The 22353-nt window shown below is 36.0% G+C and overlaps 1 protein-coding gene across 14 annotated transcripts in view; it reads right to left on the bottom strand.

Moving 5' to 3' along the window:
• The window catches only part of LOC129926639 (uncharacterized), a 79021-nt gene extending 67091 nt beyond the window's left edge, over nt 1-11930 (bottom strand). For 2 of the 14 annotated variants that reach the window (XM_056031963.1, XM_056031958.1), the window contains exons 1-3: nt 11777-11902; nt 3455-3547; nt 3188-3312 (exon numbers count right to left, since the gene is read on the bottom strand). In XM_056031963.1, coding sequence (XP_055887938.1) covers nt 3188-3312; nt 3455-3500 — 171 coding nt within the window. In that variant the 5' untranslated portion in view covers nt 3501-3547; nt 11777-11902. Of the gene's footprint in view, nt 1-1994; nt 2081-3183; nt 3315-3454; nt 3548-4406; nt 4428-4567; nt 4727-11776 lie in introns of those variants that run through there. The other 12 variants (XM_056031957.1, XM_056031948.1, XM_056031955.1 and 9 more) reach the window with 12 other exon arrangements.
• Nucleotides 11931-22353: the final 10423 nt, after the last annotated feature.

Raw genomic sequence — 22353 nt, 5'->3', positions numbered from 1 at the left:
AATAAACAACGATATTATTCATTAAATAATTCTTAATGATTATTTATTGTTAATTTTACTAAGATACTGTACCAATTTGAATGTAGGCTTATATATTTATTAAGTATATTATCTCATGTCATGATGTCTAATGCCAAAATGCAAAGGGCCTCCAAAAAAGTCCATTCTCCCAGACCCCCAAATCCCTTGCTACGCCCTTGTATATATATATATATATGTTACGAGCAGATGAAACTCTTAATCATATACCAGACTCGTATATATATATATATATATATATATATATATATATATATATATATATATATATATATATATATATATATATATATATATATATATATATATAATTAGTATATAGTGAGGACTTTAATCTTGTTACAACCAATAATAATATGCCAATTAGATCTTCGTTTACATTACTGCATTTATAATGCCTCTCCCCCACTTTTTCTTTCAACACGCATTTGCACCATTCCACATTCACACTACGCTGCGCACGTAGCACCCCCTTGTTCGAAAAGTTCGATGTATATCGAACGTTTATCAGCCCATTTTTCAACCATGATAGTTAACAATTTAAAATTCTAACTTCTCAATAATATTTACTAAGAAACAAAAAAATCCTAACAAAGTACATATTAATTATACCAGCAACATCAAAATCCTTCCATTATGCCTGTACAAAAGACAGTATAGAGTGACTTCTTATGGTCCGACAGTTACGTTGGGTAGGGCACGTATCCCATATGGGAGACGAACGTATGCCAAAGGCAGTCTTTTTTGGTAAGCTAAAAGGTGGTCGACGTAACAGAGGCACCCCATGGAAACGCTTCAAAGATCCGCTTAGGCGTCAACATAGAAAGAGCACCTGATTGCATGCGGCATCAGAACGAGACAGCTGGAGTTAACTCACAAAGGCCGCGGGATACACATTTGAGACCAAAAGAAAATCCGCTGCCGAGGACAAACGCAGAAAAGAATTTCTAAATCGACCACCAGCGGACAATGGTTATGCTTACCGTGGAGGTGGGAAAATATGTAGGTCTTAGCTGGGGTTGCTCATCTACGGAAAATACTGCATTCCTCACTAATCTTCGGCCTCGAAGACAAGCCTTATTATATATATATATATACATATTACATATATACTTTTTGCTTTTGCTTGTTCTGTTACAATATAAATTGTATATTAACTACAGATGATAATCTGCATAGCATAAAGCAAATTTTCGAGTATTCGAGTATAATAAAAATCTTAGATAAATGAAGCATGTGAGCGTATTACAAGCAATCCGAAAACAAGACAAATAAAAAAAAATTCCACCTATATAGAGCAATCGTTTTTCTCTTAATAAATTGTGAATGCTAGATAAAAAACAATTAAACTTTGTTAAAGCCATTTTTATCGGTTCCCGAGTGTGGAAAAGACGCTATTTGTTTTGTGCGGCCTGTTCGTCCGTCCGTTCGTCTATCTGTCCGTCCGTCCCGCTTAGGTCTCAGAAACTAGAAGAGAAAATGAAAATCGGACGTTATGATATTTTAGATCTTTCAAAATTCTGATGCAACGGCTACTTTTTTTCTTTTCCGAAAAAATACCTCCTTTATATAAACTATAGAGCGATTGCTTTTCTCTTAATAGGTAATAATATAATATAATAATAATAATAATAATCTTTATTTTCCGTAAGGAAATTTGTCTTACAATTTGTGCATTACACCGAACACCTGGTTGCATGCGGCATCAGAACGAGACAGCTGGAGTTTACTCACCAAATGAATGTTAAAAAAAAATCGAACATTCTTTAGCCCACCTCATTCTCTTTCACGAGGCTCACTCCATCCGTTCAAGAAAGAATCTTGGTTAAGCGAATGTAATAATATTCCAATCATAGGCCTCTACATATAGACTAAGAAGACAATTCGCAAAATGTTTCTAACATTAAGTTATTAAACTATTGAACCAGTAATGCATTTCATTCGTAAATTTTTACCTGAAAAATTATAACAGTCAAATTTGAGTTTCTACTGTATGGCCAACAAGCTGGTTGATCTTTTCTAAGCGATACACATTATATTTCTAGGAAAAAACTTTTAAAAATCTAACAATCATTAATCATTAAGAGAGAAACAATTGGTTTATGAGATGTATAATGAATGTATTGTCTTTTTTTAAAAGTATTTTTAAAGTTTATCTTGTTTTTAGCGGGCCCCGAAAGGGGAAAAGACGCTATTAGTTGTATGTGGCCTGTCTATCCGTCTGTCTGTCCGTCCAGTTTAGATCTCAGAAACTGGAAGAGAAAATACAAATCGAGCATCGTTATATTTTAGATCATTCAAAGTTCTTATGCAACGGCTAATTTTTTCTATTAATAGTGACAAACATTGAAGGATTTTAAGTAAGAAGGTATACATCTAACATTTTTAACATTTTTAAATGGTTTTAGATTTTTGCTAAAAAAAATATTTTTTAAAATTGTATTGCAAAGTTATATAAGTTCTATCATTCTAAATACTACATTTACAAAATATATTTTAACTTTTTATTTTAAAGAGAAAAAATCTATTTACTATGCAAATAAGTTGAACATACTTTAGAACAACAATTAATAAGTGAACTGAACCTGGTGCCACGGAACATAACACCGACCATCGTCGCTTCTATTCTTTTTTATGGAAATGTTTTTTTCTTGAGGCTTTGAATAAGAGACTGACCATTTACAAAACAATAAGATCAATTAGATACTCATCGTAAGACATCAGTTAGGTCAGGTTCACATCTAACTTCACATTCACTTTCACCTATCCCTTGGTCTGCTGGACCTTTGGGGCTCCACATAGGATCTGCAAACATTCTTTCTCCATTCTTCTCTGTCATTTGCTTTTGATAGAATTTCATTATGATATTTATTCTAAAAATATTGATACCTGTTGTTTTTTTTACCTGCCTGGGTGGACCATTTCTGATAGAATTTAATACCAATATTCTTCTGAAAATATTGAAACCTGTCGTTTTTCCTGTATGTGTGGACCACTTTTGGGGCCGATTTTGAGTTTGTGTTTCCATACAAACTGTTTTTGTAACCTTGTTTTTTTATTTTACTTGTTTGAATTGTACTGTATAATATTGTGCAATAGTTATCAATTAAAGTAAAAAATTATAAAACTTTTTTTATTTTTTACTTGCATTTTGAAATGAAACTGTTTCAACTAAAAATCCTAGAGATGGACACATATCTGGGTACTGGTTGAGTTCACTAGAGACACTTCCATAATAGTAGTCAATAGTTAAAGCTACTTGCTTTGAAATTACTAAAAGAAATACAAAAGAAAAATAAATTGAAATAATATACGAATCTAAGCTTGCTCTAAAATGTAAATTAGTTTTGAATGCATAACACATTATAAGAAAGTAAAAATAAGCTGTTAAACCTTAAAAACTAAAATTTATTACCTTGACTTGCTTGTTGTAGTAGAAAAAATATCAAAATAGACACCATTTTGTTAATATTCTTTCGACGACTTCATTGTATCATTTTTATTTTACCTATAAACAAAAACAAAAAGAAATTCACAAAAATTTGATTTTAACAGATTAGAAATAAATTATTATTATGTCTTGTCTTAAAAAAAAAGCTAGTTATCATTAATGTTAACATGTTAAATGATTTAAATGATAAAAGAGGAAAAGCCTAATTGTCTTTTTTTTTCAGAAATGGGAATATTCAAAACCATATAGGCCTGTATATAATCACTATTGAATGAAATAAACCTACTATTTACACAAAAATATATATTGCACAGTGGAGGCAATATTAGTCTACGATTACACAGTCACTTGTCGTTTATTACAGTACTAAATTACGTAAGGAATCCAGAATTGTGATGTACCTGCTATAGGTATACATACTGAATATGACGTGCTTGCATGCATGGAATAAGCTTAAGATAAGAGACTCCTATCTTATGTTATTATCTAAGCCTATATATACAGAGTTACTTCAAAAAAAAAATACAAAAAAAAGATGATTATGTTCTACGCATCATGCATCTAGTCATGCATGTCAACCAATGACTTGAATTCTGCCTAGTCACTGGTTTTTCTGGCCTAGATCAGGCAACCCATTCCATGCTCTATTAGCACCAGGGAAGAAGAAGCATTTCTACTAAATTTTCCATGCATATAGAACGAGAAATGTGCCTTTATCTTTGTGTCTTTCTGAGTATTTTATTATTTTCTGCTTTTGTATTTGTATTTTATGGTACATATATCAATATATAATTGCTACTTTGCTTTTCTCTCTTAAAGGTTTTCTAATTTAGTATTAAATTAGTATATTAGTATAGTATTATATTAAAGGTGTTACTCTAATCAAATGTAAATATTCTTTAGTTATGAATCTCACTGCTCTATTTTGTGTATGTTTCAGTTTTTAATATTTCCTTGAATCGAATCTTAACAAATTATATCCAAGATATCAGAGAATGAAACAAACTTAAATTTAATTTAAAAAAATAGTATTGCAATTTTTTAAATAAAATAAATGTATTATTGATAAGCACATACAATTTTACAAGTATAAAGGCACCTTATATATCACATACAATTATAAAGTCTAAAGGACGAAGCTGACTAAATAAAAAAAAAGACTAATTTTCTTCCTTTTACAAATATCCTAGTCAAATATTAATTTCCCACTTTGTCATAGTGGTAGTTCATTGGACTTTTTAAAAGTTTTATTTATACTTCTATTTACTACAGGATCCAGATACAAAACTTTTGAGTAGGGGTGTGGTTTTGTTTTTAAAATCTAACTATAACCCATATAAACCCAAACCCTAAGAATAAACATCACACACACACACAACACACACAGAGACACACAAACATATATATAAAATCAAAGCAAAATATCAGTCACTAAATTCCGATCCCTCCCCCCTCTGAGGGAGGGGGATTTCATTTCCGGGGGGGGGGGGAAGGTTAAACCCCAACCCCCTGGCTACACCCATGATATATATATATATATATATATATATATATATATATATATATATATATAATGGGCGCAGCCAAGGGAGGGGGAGTTGGTGGGATTCAACCCAACCACCCCCGCAATGAAATTCCCCTCCTCCCCCCCCCGTACGGGGGTAATCGGAATTTAGTGACTGATTTTTTGCTTTGATGATGTTACTTTTAGGTGAGATTTTAATACTAAACAATCACTTGCCCCAGCACGACCAAGGGGGTTTTGAGTTTAAAACCCCCTACCTGGGTGTTTTGAATTTAAAACCCCCTACCAGGGAAGGGTTTAGTTTAAAACCCCTTACCAGGGTTTTTTGCAGTGAAATTCCCACTCTTCTAAAAAACAAAACAAAAAAATGCATACGACAATATTCAAATTCCAAGAGCACAGTTAAGAAAGATTTTAATGTAAAAATTAACCCCCTTCAAAATTTACGATAAACCCCCTCTTCAATATGGAAAAGCAAAGTACACACTCAAAGTTCTATGAGCGTAGCCAAAAGGGTTTTGAGTTTACCCCCCTCTCTTCAGTAGGGTTTGGGAGCTAAAAATACCGCTTCAATATAAAAAAATCTAATTACGCACTCAAAATGTTATGAGCGTAGCTAAATGGGTTTTGACTCAGTTTTGAGTTTCAACCCCCCTTCAGCGGGGTTTGAAGCTGAAACATACCTCTTTAATTAAAAAAACTAAGCAAATTATACACTCAAATTGTTATGAGTGTATTCAAAGGGGTTTTGAGGTTAAACTCACCTTTAGTGGAGTTTGAAGCTAAAAAATACCTCTTCAATATAAAAAAGCAAATTACACACTAAAATTATTTGAGCGTAGCCAATCCTATTGGGGTTCTTAGGTTTAAACCCCTCTCCTACAGATGGCTTTTTAAAATTTAAAACCCCTCCAGATGGTTTTGAGTTTAAAATTCCCATACAGAGTGTTTTGAGGTGGAAAACCTCTATCTTCAATATTATTCTAAAGCAAACTACAGTTACTAAATTCTATTACCGTAGCTAAATGAGGTTTTGAATTTAAAAAAAAAAAAACTCTAGAGATTTTTTAGTTTAAAACCTCAAACAGATGAGTTTCACGATAAAACTTCCCTTTTCAATATAAAATCTAAAGCAAACTACAGTCACTTAATTCCAAGAGCGTATTCAAGATAGGTTACACATTTCTACCAGTGTCGGGCTTTATTAATAAAGTGCAGTGAATAGTCATCTGCCGAAATAGAAAAACACTAAATGTGGCTCAACAAAATGGCTAAGACAGATTTTAGGAGTCAGTTATAGACATCGGGTCTAAATTAAAGAAATCCTATGCTGAAGTGGGAGTCGACCCCTTAGTAAATTGTGATAGAGCGTCAGCCACAGAGCCGAAAAAGAAGAGCCGGAAGTAACAGCTATCACGCCAGCAATCACCCAAGTACGCCAAATAAAATGTCTTCATGACCGAGGCCAAAAAAGACCAAATTAAAAAACAGAACAAAACTCTAATTCCTCCAATGTGAAACGACTCAGGACAGTACTTGTAAAGCTCAACCACAACAGCAAGAAAACTGTTCTCCAAAGGCTACCAAAACATATTGAACTAGAAGAAAATGAGAAGGCCAATATATTCACCAAGTGTGAAAGAACAAATAGAAATAAAGAAACTAATAGTGAATTTAAAAAATTAGAAATGGACTCTCATTCAAATTACAAGAAGAACGACGCCTATTATAAACAATCCCGATTTCATTAACGTCTAATTTTCACATAAGAACCAGACATAACAGAATGAGGGAATACAGAGTAGATTACTTGTTCTCTTTCCATGACTTCTATGTCACAATGGTTAAGTCAGGACCTGCTATTTAGTGACGTATGAATGCTAGTTGTTCTTTCCCCCCCTCTTTTTTTTCTTCCTCTAAAATTACGTGAGGTAACTCTAATCCGTCCGACTTGCAGAAATAAAAGAGCAATCTTTACATTACGTAGTGTCCAAACTCTTTGAGCCTAATTCTTTTTTTTTTTTTTTTGTAAAGCATCACGGAAAGGGATTATTTTCTCAAATGTATTGTAAAGTAGTTTGTTGCAGTGGCGTACTTTAGAAATCCTTTTTTTAACGGCCCTTGTGATATAAGGTCTCTATTAGATTTGTCTTTCTATATTTCATCTGTACCAAACAGATAAAGCACAATATATAATGTCATTGAAAAGCTGATTTCTCCTTTAAATTAGCAAATAAATAAAAATATATTCTAAGCAGAAATCTCATAAATGATAATAGGCTGGTCATTTTTTAAATTGCTGCAACCATAGTGGGAAGCATGTTTAAGTAGGCTTGAACTTGGCTTGGCTACCTATGAAGGGGCCTAGAGGTTTGATACCCGACTCGAGCACAGCTGTATTTACTAAGCGCCTAAAGGCAGCACGGAAAACCTTCTCCGAGATACCCCCTCCCTCCACTGGTCAACAAATGAGACTGGACTATAGCTCTGAGTATGCTATAAGCATGAAAGTATATATGGCTCCTTTTGTCTCGAAAGGCAATGGATGCGCCCAAATGAGTCACTGGTTTTGGCTTAATCTTGAGACGGGGCAGAATCTGGTGTGGCTAATCAAGCCAATTCTAGAACGGCAGACTTTGCCACAATTCGTACATGTGTATGCCTCTGATTTAGGGCTAGCAGACAGGGCAGCTTTCTTTTTATCCCTCTTGATTAAAACCACTTCAATTCTTTTGTTCTCAGCAAGGGTTGTCCCAGCACGCACAGTCTGTCTCCATGCACTCCGGTCTTTGGCTATGTTTTCCCACATACTTTCGCTGATGCCTGAGGCTCTCATGTCTCGCTTGCAGACATCTCTATATGTTAGTCTTGGGCGGCCCTTGGGTCTGACTCCTTCCACAAGCTCAGCTTATAAGATATCTTTCGGGATTCTGCCATCTGGCATGCGGGTGACATGTCCGAGCCAGCGTAATCTTCTTTGTGTCAGGAGAGCATACATGCTGTTCATATTGGCCAATCTTAAAACTTCCTGATTGGAGACATGGTCCCTCCAAGAGATGCCCAATATGCGTCTCAGGCAGCGCAAGTGGAAACTATTCAATCTGTGCTCTTGGTACATGTATGTTGACCAGCTCTCACTGCCATAAAGGAGAGTGCTCACAACACAGGCGTTGTAGACTAGGATTTTGGTCGCTGTGGTCAATTTACCATTTTCCCAGACGCGCTTGGAGAGTTTTGCCAATGCTGTGGTAGCTTTTCCTATCCTTTTTGTCAGCTCGATGTCTAAGTCTAGGTTACTGACAATTGTTGAACCCAAGTAGGTAAATTCCTGCACCACTGAAAGGGTGTGGTTCCCAATTTGTATTATAGGTATTTTTGCGACGTCTTGTGCCAGGATTTCGGTCTTGGAGAGACTTATAGTAAAGCTAAACTCTTGACAAGCAGCTGCTAAGGCGTTCACTAGCTTCTGTAGACCTCCTTGTGAGTGAGATACGAGTGCCGCGTCATCGGCAAACAGCAGCTCCCTTATCAAGATACGACGCCTTTTCGTTTTGGCTTTAAGACGTGCCAGGTTAAAGAACCTTCCATCGGATCTGCTATGGATGTATATTCCGTCTTCCAGGGATTTAAAAGCACTGGATAGTACGACTGAGAAGAAGATGCCAAATAGTGTAGGGGCCAGTACACATCCTTGTTTGACACCGCTCTTAATGGAGAATGGCCTGGATGAAGAACTTTCAAACTGAATGGTGCCCTGCATATTTTCGTGAAAAGCTGACACTAGTTTTCTTAACTTATTTGGGCAGCCGATTCTCTCTAGTACAGCAAACAGACCGCTTCTGCTAATAAGGTCAAAGGCCTTGGTCAAATCAATAAATGCTATGAAGAGGGGCTGCTTTTGTTCTCTGCTCTTCTCCTGTAGCTGCCGCAGAGAGAAAATCATATCTGTTGTAGATCTACCTGCCCTAAAGCCACACTGCGACTCTGGATAAACACGATCTGCCAGGATCTGTAATCGCTTTAGTAATACTCTAGCAAAAGCCTTTCCGACTATGCTAAGCAGTGAGATGCCTCTGTAATTGTTACAATCAGAGAGGTCGCCTTTATTTTTATAAATTGTAACAATGTTGGAGTCTTTCAATTCCTGGGGGACCATTCCTTGTTCCCAGCACAAGCTTAGCAGTTCATGGAGTGGTTTGATTAGGGCATGTTTTCCAGCCTGAATTACTTCAACAGAAATGCCATCTCCTCCGGGTGTTTTCCCATGTGCAAGCATGTCAATGGCAATGCTCAGCTCCTTTACTGAGGGCGTTTCGTCTAATTCCGTCAAAACTGGAAGTGATGGAAAGTTGGAAACAGCATTTGGTGAGATGGCGTTTTCAATCTGGTAGAGTTCTGCATAGTGTTCAACCCATCGTTCCATTTGCAGCTCACGATCGCTGATGATTGAGCCATCTTTTGACTTGAGAGGAGCACACTTGCTGGTGTGAGGTCCAAAGGCTTTTCTCATGCCCTCATATAGTCCTCTTATGTTACCACAGTCGGCACAAGATTGAATATCTTCGCATAGCTCCTGCCAGTATTTGTTAGCACATTGTCTCGCTACTCTTTGGGCATTGTTACGTGCAGCTCTGAGCCTTTTTAAGTTGCTTGGGGTGGGATCCTTCTTGTAGATTAGCATGGCTGCTCTCTTGTTCGTAGTGGCAGTTTCCATTTCTGGTAGTCTAGCTTCAAACCAGTCTTCGCTTTTCTTGGTTTTGTTTCCAAAGACCAGTGATGATGTTTGGTAGATTGTATCACGCATAAACGTCCAGCTTTTTTCTACCTCAGTCACAGAGAAGTTTTTAAAAGCTTCCTCTAATTTGTTCTCAAATTCAGTGCAAAGATCAGGATTTTTTGTGCTAGTAGTATTCAGGCGTGATTTTCTTTTTCCCTGTGATGTGTGGATCTTAGTTGGCAGCATTCTTGTCTGGCAGGACATTAAAGTATGATCAGTATCACAATCCGCGCTTTGGTAGCTACGTGTCAGCAGTATATTTCCAATGTCCTTTTTTCGTGTCAGTATCATATCCAGCTGGTGCCAGTGCCCAGACCTAGGGTGCCTCCATGAGACACAGTGCTGTGGTTTTGTTCTGAAGTATGTGTTGGTAATGCAGAGCTTATGGTATGTGCAGAATTCAAGCAGTCTTTGTCCGTTCTCATTCATCTTTCCGATTCCAAAAAGCCCAAGACAGTCTGGCCAGGTAGTGTGATCTGATCCTACTCTGGCATTGAAGTCACCTAGAAGGATCATATGTTCTTTTTGAGGAATGTTTGCAATGGCTTCTTTGAGGTCTTCATAGAACTTGTCTTTGTCCTCCTGAAGCGAGCTTAGTGTGGGGGCATAGGCACTAATTAGAGTGACTTTTCCAGATGCTGTCATCATACTTATGCTTAGTAGCCGTTCCGAGCCACCAACTGGAGGGACTATCATGGGAAGAAGACTGTTCTTGACAGCAAAGCCCACATCATGTATTCGAGTCTCATCCTGTGCTTTCCCTTTCCAAAAGAAAGTGTAGTCAGTCTCGCGGAGCATGCCGTTTTCGGCCAGTCGGGTTTCTTGCAGGGCTGCAATGTCGATATGTAGCCTTTTTAGCTCGTTGTTTATAACTGCCGTCTTCCTAGCATCGTCGATCTGCCTTAGATCATCAGTGAGACCAGGACACATTGTCCTGACATTCCAAGTGGCCAGTCGCATGACAGGGATTTTCTTTTTCAGTTTAATTTTTCTTCTTTTGTTGCTTGGTGCAAGTTTCCAGCCTACTTGTCGTTTTAAACTAAGCTCTAAGCACCCATTAGAGCAGGCAGGCTGTGGCGGATCAGCACCTAACTGACTGGGGGCTGCCCAGGTTGAGGCGGGCGGTAGCTGATCAGTGAGGCGCGAAGACCTCTCCCACCGTCAGAGACAACCCGTGGCGTCCATACGAGCATGAAAGTAGCGCTATATAAAAGCTATAATAATAATTATTAAAAGTAGCGCTATATAAAAGCTATAATAATAATTATTAATATCACAATACCAAAAGATAATCTAAAATTGCTGTTCTGATAAATTACATTTTACTTTTCTAAACAAAGAAGGTATTGAAGTCTCTTTATAGATTATAGGTTATTTATTTTGTTTTCAAACTAAACGTAACGGGAAATGATTTTTTGAAATCTTTAAATTTTGAAAATAATATTTTAAAAAAATCATTAAGTGAATATTCCTTGCTTATTGTCGGATCCGAAGGGACCGTCTCTGATATTGAGTGATGCTTACTATGATTTTATTTTTTATTTATAAATTGCTTTTGCAATAAAATAATTTCTCTTTGCCTCACTAAGAAAAATTTATTCAATAGAATTCCTAGACTGAGTAGGAAATTCAAAATCATTTCGTTCATTACCTAAAAACTTTTTGCACTTAGCCGGTAAAAATATAAAACACACACACACACACATATATATATATATATATGTGTGTGTGTGTGTTTGTGTGTGCGTGTTTCTGCTTGATGTCTCTCCGAGTGTTGTTTATCTCTCTGTGTGACTGTGTCTGTCTTATTCCATTTATATATAGTCTTCTTTGAAAACTAAAGAAACTACGTGAATATTCCATTTCTTAGTAATCAAAAAAAATATCATTCAATACATCAAATATACTTAAAATGTAGTATTTCATTTTATTTTAAATTTTATAGTTTTAACAAGAAAGTAAATAAAATGAAGTATAGGCCCACCAAAAACTAATTACTAATGTCTTATTGTGTTAAAGTGAACTCAATATCCATAAGAAATAAAACACACTACACATTGATTCACCCAGACAATATGTCATTCACGCAAACTGGTACACGGAAACAAATCGAGTTACTATTTTTTAGTCAGTCATTTGTTACATAGCCTAAGCGGACGTTAATTGCATTCACAGCTGTGACATTAATTGTATATTATATGACTGCTAACATTGGCGTAGCTAGGAATTTTTTCAGAGGGGGAATTTTTTATCTCCCCCCCCCCTTCCACGGCGTCATATATAAAAAAATAAATAAATGAATATATATATATATATATATATCGTTACGAATCTCACAATACAGGCTCTGAAAACTGCACCATACACCAGAACTTGACAACTCAGGGCTCCATAGTTACGTAACACTTTAATAGTTGAATAAATAGCAGCCAATACTGTACAATTGGCAACACGTACACTGTACAAATATCTCTCCGATAACACCGTACCGCCGTATCAACTCTTGCACTGACCTCTCCGTCTCGTTCCGGGCTTGCACTGGGTTCAACAGTTCAGGACTGACTTCACACACTAGGCTCGTTGTGTCGGACTCGATCGCAGACCGAGATCAAGACGCCAGTCGTATCAACTGTACTTGACAGTACTCCGCACTGAACCGTCGTAATGCTCCATACAGAACCACACCGTTGAACTGTGCTGTAGTCGACCGTGTTCTGAACCCCTGTCGTGAACCTTCTGTCGTGAACCGTGCTATATTGAGCCCCCTTTCTCCACCGTCTTGACTGCGACACCTCCGCTCTTATATAGGGTCCCTACTGGTGTGACAGGTTGGGGAATATTACGTGTGTTTGGCGCGTTTAATGTCTAGGGGATGATTATTTTTAAAGCTATCACACAACAACCCGTCAGCATATAAATCGGGAGCAGGCACGCAACGAGACAAGCAATGAAAGATAGATACAAAAGTTAAAAATGAAGAATATTTATTTACATAAATATTTACATAAAAGAATAAAAGGGGAGGGTTTGCATCTATCTCTAAGCAATAATGGATTTAATCATCACTCTTGCACGTTATAAGAGAGTATGTCACTTTGTCCTCTGACTTAGCTGGTTGTCCTGTTGATGTCGCAGCTGGCTGTGTCCTGGCTTGAGGTTCTGCTGCTGGAGGTGGCGCTCTAGCGGATAGAGGGACGCCGGTGATTCAGTTCTTGTGGAGTCTCAATCCAAAGTTCTGATATCTGTAGTGGGCAAAGTAGGGCGGGTAGCCGGCTACCGTGGGCACAAGGTTACTGCGGGCAGAGCTGATCTGCCGTGGGCAGCGTAATGAGCAGGATATGTCCAGTGATTTGCAGAGGGTTGGCGTAGCTATGACGTCTCACACAGATCTGGGTCTATAGGGACGTCGCACCTAATAAGTTGACTGGTGGGCTGACGAATAGGCGGGCAAGGCCGATAGCGCCAAGTAGTAGAGTTGAGTAGATCCACGTAGGCAGTAGAGGATACTCAATAGCAAGTGGGCAAGTGATCCGATAAATAGGCAAGTGCAGTGCTGTATAGCACTAAGCACATAGGCAGTAGGTGATTCTCGATAGCAAATAGTTGAGTAGCGTCGAGTCATTCATAACAAATAAATATTCAGATTTGACTAGAGTAACACCTTTAGTAAAATCACTAAATTTAGAAAGCCTTAAGGACAGAAGACTCAAAAGTAAAGTAGCAATAATACATAAAACACTAAACCATAATCTTCAATTACAAAAACAAAATTTAATAAAATACTCTGAAAGACACAAAGATAAAGGCACATTCTACGTCCCATATGCTAGGACAAATTTGTACAAATACTCCTTCTTCCCTAGTGCTATTAGAGCATGGAATGGGTTGCCTGAGCTAGCCAGGAAAACCAGTGACTTGACAGAATTTAAGTCATTGGTTAATATGCATGACTAAATGCATGACGCGTAGGACGTAATCATCTTCTTTTTTGAAGTAACGTCTGTATTATATAAGATAAGATAGACACTAAACAGCAAATAGACAGACACCCGAGGGAGGCTGCGGATAAATAAAGACAAGTTAGGACATGTCTCTCATGCATCTTATCGATGCCCTCGACTGAGGTGCATTCGTCAGATTTGTAACATTGCTTTTGAGTACAATGAGGAGATGATGACAAATGGGATTTGGAAAACATATGGCTGCTAGTAGCAATATAAAATGTACATAAAAGGGGAAATAATAATATAAAAATGCACATATAAGGGAAATAATAATATAAAAATGTACATATAAGGGAAATAATAATCTCAAATAATCAACACAAGTTATAAGAGAGAAAGGGGGGGGGGAATGGGCGGTGGTTAGCGACCATGACGGTTTGTTTACATACGACCGTCGGCCGAGAACAATGGAGCGCGCTTGAATGGAGAGGGTGTCCGTTCAAGGGGCGCAACTCTCGTCAGAGTAAAATGAGTAAAGGAGAGATAATTCATATATCTTCTCTTCTGAACGCAGTTTCTGTGCGCTAGTAAAATTATCAAGGCGGACAGCCGAGATAAAGGAAATAAATTAAGATGTACAAATATATACATGGTTGCATCAACGATCAATTGAGCAACGCAGCATTAATAGATTAATGCAATACTTAAATATATACATAGGACATGTTTATGTTTTCTACTTACGCCAGTGAGAAATACACAATGCACTAATTAAATGTAAATGGAATAATAAAATACACATAATAGTCTCCAGTGAGAAATATGCACAAAGTAACTAAGATAGAACTTGTGATTAAGTTCGGCTTACCACCAGGTATTCCTCTAGGAGTAAGAAAAAATTATATAGTCCATACTCGATTGACAGCGATAGAGAAATGAGAGAGTCTGGCTTGTTTTAATTTACCTTATATATAGGCCTGGAAATGTGGGCGGAAACAGGAAATGTCCTAGGCTAAGAATTGTCTTACACGTGGGTGAATTAGACTCGTGATGGGAGTTGCACTTGGAAAGGTCAATCGGCGTTTTGGTCCGCGTGATCTCCTAGATCAAAGAGAGACGTAGGAAAAGGGGGGGTGACTTCAACTGCGCCCGTCAGACATCCGGCCGGTAAGATCAAAGAGACTGTGTATATCTTTGTCCCGGTCAAGGGAAGATAAATCGAAAGACGCAAACTAGCTATCTCCAATGTGTTCAAATAAGTCTAGCCTGGAGAGGAAAAGGTGGTGCGGGTGAAGAATTTGGGGGTAGGATGGGGAAATAACTAAAATAAAATAATAAAATAATGAATAATAATAATTAATGCTCTGGTAAATTTGAGTGACTCAGACAGCGAACTTTTGACTTGTCACAACTGGCCTTCTCGAACCGGACAGAACGCTGCTCGACGTTTCTAGGTGGTCAGATGTCTACATCCCTTGTGATGCTCCTGAGCTCTGTTCACGACGCCGATCCTACTCGAACCTTCATGTTGATCGTCGCGGCTAATGGTCGTAACTCGTCACGGTTGACCGCTCGTCTAGCGCTGGCCTGGGGCGATTTGCGCCGGCTGACTACACACACACCACTACCCCCATCTGTGCCATTACCAGGTTTATAACAATATATATATATATATATATATATATATATATATATATATATTGTAATAACTTAAGTGAGGCAACGAAGCACATCGATGTTTATTTACAGCACATCACAAATACATGTAGAACAACATGTCTTGTTCACATCTTTATCTAGGATCAACTTAGGAGGAAATCCTTCCGTTCTCTCATAATGTCAACACCCTTCCTGTCTAGTCACTGATAGTGCGCACCTTCTTTCTGCACTATCTTGGATGGTTGTGTGCACGGCAAGGTTATAACAATATATATATATATATATATATATATATATATATATATATATATGTGTGTGTGTGTTGTTTGTGTGTGTCCCTTTTGACCCTTCATTCTTTATTGTACCCTAGAAAAGGCTGTTTCTGGAGTAAAAAAAAACAACTGTAGGCATTGCATTGTCCTGCAATTAAAAAAACTTTTTGTTCGAAAACCTAATCTGCTTTTTTTTACTTACTTAGGACTTAGATCCTCCCGTGTCTGTCTCCTCAAAAATTGGAACTGGCACTGTCTGAAGCCTCCCAACTGGTGTCCACGGCTCTGCGCGAAAGTGTGGCGCCAAGGTATACGAGGACGTCCTGTTAGCGCTTTCCTCTTAATGGCTTCGATGTCATCACAACTCTTGGTATGCGTAGTTCATTTTGTCGGAGAACATGTCCCGCAAACCTTATGCGACACTTTTCACAACCTTGATTTTCTTGTGTGAGACCTAATCTGTATAACTGACTAAAAAAAAAAAGATTTAGAAGGCAAAAAATAATGGCATATAGTTTCGTAAGTTGGAAGTCTGAAAGCTACTGAGACTGGCAAAAGTTGATAAAGCATTATTATAAACTTTTTCGAATTTCTATGTAGTTATCTTACATTATTTTTATTAACATGAAGTGCATAAAGTTCTTTTAAAAATTCACATTCAATACATATTAAATTTATGTTTCAATAGTAAAGAGCTACGCTTTATGGAAACAATTATTTTACTTGTAGAAATAGTAATAAATTTGCTCTTTTTGTGCTCGATCATCCCATATATATGAAAAGAAAAACAACACTAATTTTTTAAAAAAGTATTACAAAAGATTTTATGTCATTAACACAGAGGCGGATCCACCTATTTGCAAAGAATATTTAAGACATTTGTTTTGATTGTCCAAAGTAATAAAATTTAAAAGATTCATTGGACGTTGCTAATACCTTAATAACAAACTAATAACATATTATTGATAAAAAGATTTTTAGACTTTTCAGTCTGATAACTACAGTAAATGTACAAAATGTCAGAAGAGAAATTTTAGAAAATCTTTTGGCATTGTTTTGTAATTGAAAAAAAAAACAGGTATCGAAATCGTACCAAAAGTGAGCCATAACTTGAGGTACTACTGCTTGTCCTCAAGAGGTGCTACCCATCCTAGATACTCCATACAACCCAAATGATATAATAGATATTATATTATGCATGTAGATTATTAATATTTTTTGCGATCGTTCAATAGTTGTCAGTATTACTCTGAATGGTTAGGAAGTAAAATTATTATTAGTATGGTTAAGTCTTAGCAAGACCCTTACATATGAGTTAATTACTTTCAATATCTTAAAAAAATTGGGGTCTCAATACATCAATGTTTTCTTTTGACAATACTATTGTATTGTCTTTCTGAACAACTTAGTCCTTCTTTTTTTTTGCCATTGGAGGAAGAAACAGTATTGCCTGATTTTCTCTCTCCTTGACTCACAGTCACACACACAAACACACATACGACTTACAAGCGTTCAGATCTACAAGAAACAATGCCCTAAGAGTAGCGAGACAGTGCGCAAACAAATAATAGCAGGGTCTATGTTAAAACATTGTGCCGAATGTGGTAACATCAGATGACTATACTATATACAATTATTATTATAGCTTTTATATAGAGCTACTTTCATGCTTATAGCATGCTCAGAGCGCTTTGGTCCAATCTCATTTGTGGACCAGTGGGGGGAGGGGGTATCTAGGAGTTGGTTTTCTGTGCTGCCTTTAGGCGCTCGAGCCCCCTAGTAGGTAGCCAAGACAAGCCACTTAGCCTCTCGACCACACTTCCCACATATATATATATATATGTATTAGCGTATAGGGTTAGGGTTAGGGTTACGATTAGGGTTAGGGTTAATATAAATGTTTGTGATTAGTTTCTTATCGTAGTATATCAAATTGGCCACCTTCTACAGCATTTAATAATTTAAAGTAAGACAAGAGATTACCTATTGATTTTATCAGAATCTATTCAGCTTACGCAACGAACATACACTACATTTCATTTTTTTTTTCCTTTAATGGTGACAAGTGACTTTATTGGAAGAAAGATAACTAATGTTTTTTTTCTGTACAATAAAAACATTTATTATGCCCCTGCCATAACTGTAACTTGCATTTCATTTTAAAATGAAAAACCGATCAGCTTGCCATACACAATTTTTAAAATTTAAAAAAAAAATATGAAAAAAACAAATTACATTGGATTAAAAGATGACAATTTTTTTTTTATAAAGGTACTGGATTCAAAAGATTTTTTCCACCGAACAAGCGGTTTAAGATGACAAAAGACACTGTCAACAATTAAAGCAAACGAGATGCATAACCAAACAAAACAGCGAAAATTCTACGTCTTCTGTCTCGCAGTAATTTTAATGAATTAAAGGGGAGAAAATGTAGAACTGTTAGGAGTATTATGTTTGAAGATGTAAGTTCTATAAACAAAGTAATGGTAAAGGTCTCTGTAAGAATTTATATCCAGACGTCTATCAATATAGTACAAGTAGGAGTAAGAACATTCTTATGTTGTGACCTACGATACAATCAGCTATGCATTGTAGTCAGATGAGTGTTGTTAATTAAGTTGGGGCTAAAATGTTTTAAAATATAAACCCTCAAGTGACTTATCTCTTTATGTCACAGAAGACAGTGAATGTGAGCATTTGAATCAGTGTATTTTTTTATTGATTCCTTGAGACCCTGTCGTTGCTAAACAATACGTTTCTTGAGCGACAAAGTTTGCCACAGTACGATATTACTCATATTAGGACCAGGGCCGCCGCGAGGGTTGTGGCCTCCTGCATGCGAAATTTTAAAAAATACGGCCTCCCCCCTTTTGTTTTGTTTTTTTCGAGAAAAATAATGCATTAAGACTGAGCTGAACACTGTACCTAAAACGCTCTTCGATTTAAATCCATTTTTGTTCCATTCCTTTTTCCCTTTCATATTCGCATCGTTGCCGTATCTCCATGCCCTGTTTTACTTTAAATTTAAATTTGCGTTTTTTTAAAAAGAATTTAATAAAAAAGAAAAGAAACTTTTTAGTCTTAAATAGAACACAAGTTTTGTTTCATTTATATTTTTAAGACTCTGTATGGAATCCAAATTTACGTATTGAAGTTTCACTAAAATGATTCACAGACCAACTTATATAGTTCTATGGACAGTTTTTTTCCCGAAATAGTGCTGTCTTTATAAATTTTGAGCGTTGTAAAAGTTTTTTCCTGGAGATAGAATTGAAAATGCAGCAGGTTCTCGCTCAAGTCGGCAAGGGGTTTGAATCCTGGTTGGACTCGGCGCTAAGCGTATTCTGGCCTTTTTCTCTTAGTAAGAAGAGAAGATTTTTTAAAAGGCTAATATTAAAGTGTTTTCTTTCAGAATGGACTATTCATCCTAATAAAAATGTCTAAATATAAAGATTTTAATGATGAAAAGTTTAGCTAGTCTTAAAACTATAAATGGAAACTATTAATACGTAATCGTTTTCTAGTCCATGTTATTAAGGTAATAAATTTATTACGAAACATTCCATGAACATGGATGTTGAACAAAAGAATGTTAGAAAAGTAAATATATTGACGATTATTTGAGGCATGGCTTTATGAAGTCAGAGCAAGCAGAAACGTCTAAGGACATCCAGAGCTCTTAATTTAAAATCTTAATTTAAAATCAACACAGCAGCCGCTTCCTATTTGGATGCTCTTAGAATTGACAGATCTATGAAATCTCACACCATTTCCGAGGATTTAAAATTGCCAGTTAGGAATGGAGCCAAATTCGTTACTAAATTGTGTACGATTTTCTTATCTAATGACAATTTTCCATTAAGATGGGTTCTGCTGATATTATCGATCAGGAAATGATATCTTCTCCACTTCCAATATTTACAATCCAGCTTGGTGAATTCACAGACTTTGCAAATTGTTACCAATTACGTGATTTTCAAGATGTTTCTATTTTACAAACCTATTGAAACAATCTCTACAGCACGTTATAGATTTAATCCAGAAAAATACTTTATGCTGAAGATTCGTTGTGATTTTGCAAAGTCTGTCTCTAGAATTCCTGAACTGATGAAACAAAAACACTCTCATCATTCGTTATGACTTTTTCTTGTTTTAAAATACTGTTGCAACAATATTTTTGTAGCAATATTGTTTACTATATCAAAGACTGTAAGCGTTTTCTATGCTTAGTTATACATTTCAAATAGTCACCTAATTATGCAGCATGGATATAATAAACATTGCAATACCAAAGTAAATAAATGAAACAATAATATTTTTAGTACTTTAAGCACACTTTTTTGTACAATGATATAAAGCTTAAATATATCATAAATTAAAATTTTGATTATGATTTGATAACGTTAGCAAAATCACATTTGGGACCTACTTAGGCCTAAGGCCAATATAAATTTTATGGTTGGGGGTCGCCGCCTAGTGGAGAATCGTATTGGGGGTCGCCGCCTAGTGGAGAATCGTATTGGGGTCGCCGAGATAAGGAGATATAGAACCGCTGCTCTGGTATACACATTATGCGTTTTATGCAGGGCAACTGAAGACTGTTTAATCCATGCTCTTGAATCATGTTTGTCGACTGATTTTCACTACCATGAAGTAGAATGCTCATAATGCAGGCATTTTAGAAGCCTTTATCAATTTAGTATTTTTTCTAACACGATAAGATAATTTGGCCATTGCTACATAATTTTTAAATTCTCTTTGTCACCTCATTTTTTGTCATTCTTGTTGCTGCCAATAGTTGATCACATCATTATGATAAAGGTTAAATTTTCGATACTTATTGCGTGTATTTCTTTTTCTTACTTTTTTTTCTGGGATAAGATTAATATTTTAAAAAATCAACATGATATTGTTCTCTATTTATTTGGGACATTTGTCTGTCTAGCCCTAAAAAGTTAAATAAAGTCTTCTCAATAGTTGTGACGCTACATTTTCTGTTTTTAAAATACCATTTAAGATATCATTACAACTATATCTTAATTTATCTTTATCTCTAGGCCTATCTATCTATCTATCTATCTATCTATCTATCTATCTATCTATCTATCTATCTATCTATCTATCTATCTATCTATCTATCTATCTATCTATCTATCTATCTATCTATCTAGTTCCTCTTTCTTCTGTTAGTGTAGATTTTGAAGAGCTTCATGTCACGCTTGCATACATCAGTATACCCTAAGTTGGCGTCCTGCGTATCTCCTGCTTTCTGTTAGATCACCAGAATGTCTTTGTGATTCGACCTTGTAGCCTTCTGTGAACATGTAAATGCCATCCGAATCGTTTACTACAGACAACAGCGCGGATGTCCAGCCACTCTGCACTTCATTGTTGGTTATTTAATCTTGCTAGCTTATTTTAAAAATTCCCGTAATCATTGAAATTGGTGGATGTTCAGCTTTTTTCCCTGCCAAGTTTAGGATAATTTTTTTTCACATCACACAGGTCTGATAGACTGGAGCTTTCGTATTGGTAGTCCGGAATATATGCTAGTGACGTCATATACAATATATTTTCTATTTGATGAATTTTTGAAATAGTCACGCTGAATTAAATTCAATTATTTAGTTACAAAATTAGTAATGACGCTATTAGGTGTATGGGTTTCTAATGCGACCATTGAATAGCCCACAATCAAGGTTGGAAAACAGTCACACAGATGACATACAGATACAATTATAAAAGAAGAATGACTTTGGTTAAAAGATTAAGTATTTAATCATATTACACAATTAAAAAGTAAAAGGGTGTCACATGTAAAATGTTAAACTTAGTGTACCTTGTTTTATATAGGTTAATTTAAAACAAAAAACAAAGCGTGAAAGTATGAATTGTTAATACTAGTTATTTATCACCTCAAGTACGGGTAGAAGAAAGATCAAAATGTTAGAGAATTTGGACTTGGTGGAAATTTTTGTCAGCACAAATAATGATTGATTTACGTTTATGATATCCCCAACTAGATATTAATGTTAACAATAGTAATAAGAGCTTATGGATGTTATCATGTGCGTTTGCACAATTCGGCTATAATATATAAGGAAAGAGTAGAGCGTTTCATAATCTTGATATTAGGTATAAATTTGACGTATTATAGATCGAAATATGTATTCATCAAATATTCATAATCTTTTTTTTTTACATGTTTATATAAATAAATCATATATATACAGGGCCGTCGCTAGCTATTGTGCAATGTGTGCATTGCTAACATGCGGCCGAATGTAGGGGGCGGACAAATCATAATTCCAAATTTCCAAGGTTACCTTTTTTATTTTTTTTTTGTTGTTTAATAAAAATCCATTAATCTTTGAAAAGTTTAAAAAAGAATGATATGATATTCGTACATAAGAGGTTGTTTTTTTTTAAGTAGTGAATTTTGTTCAAGTTTTGAAACGTTCACTAATTAAAAATATAAAACGCCTACATCGGTTCAGTTGTACTAGCTATTTAGAGTTACTAGCCAACCACCGACCACCAACAAATGAATGGGTCGGAGAAAAAATTGTTTTACTTTCGTTGTATTTATTAATCCTAGTGTAAGCAAGATTACAGAGGCGGCCCCCGTCGGAGAAGGATCCCTGTCGGATCCGCATATTCGCTGGTCGACAGAGGATGGCATCGAG

The sequence above is a fragment of the Biomphalaria glabrata genome, chromosome 6 (genome assembly GCF_947242115.1).
Source record: "Biomphalaria glabrata chromosome 6, xgBioGlab47.1, whole genome shotgun sequence".
Classification (NCBI taxonomy): Eukaryota; Metazoa; Mollusca; class Gastropoda; family Planorbidae; genus Biomphalaria; species Biomphalaria glabrata.
The sequence above is the reverse complement of the archived record's forward strand: the minus strand, read 5'-3'. Positions and strand labels throughout refer to the sequence as shown.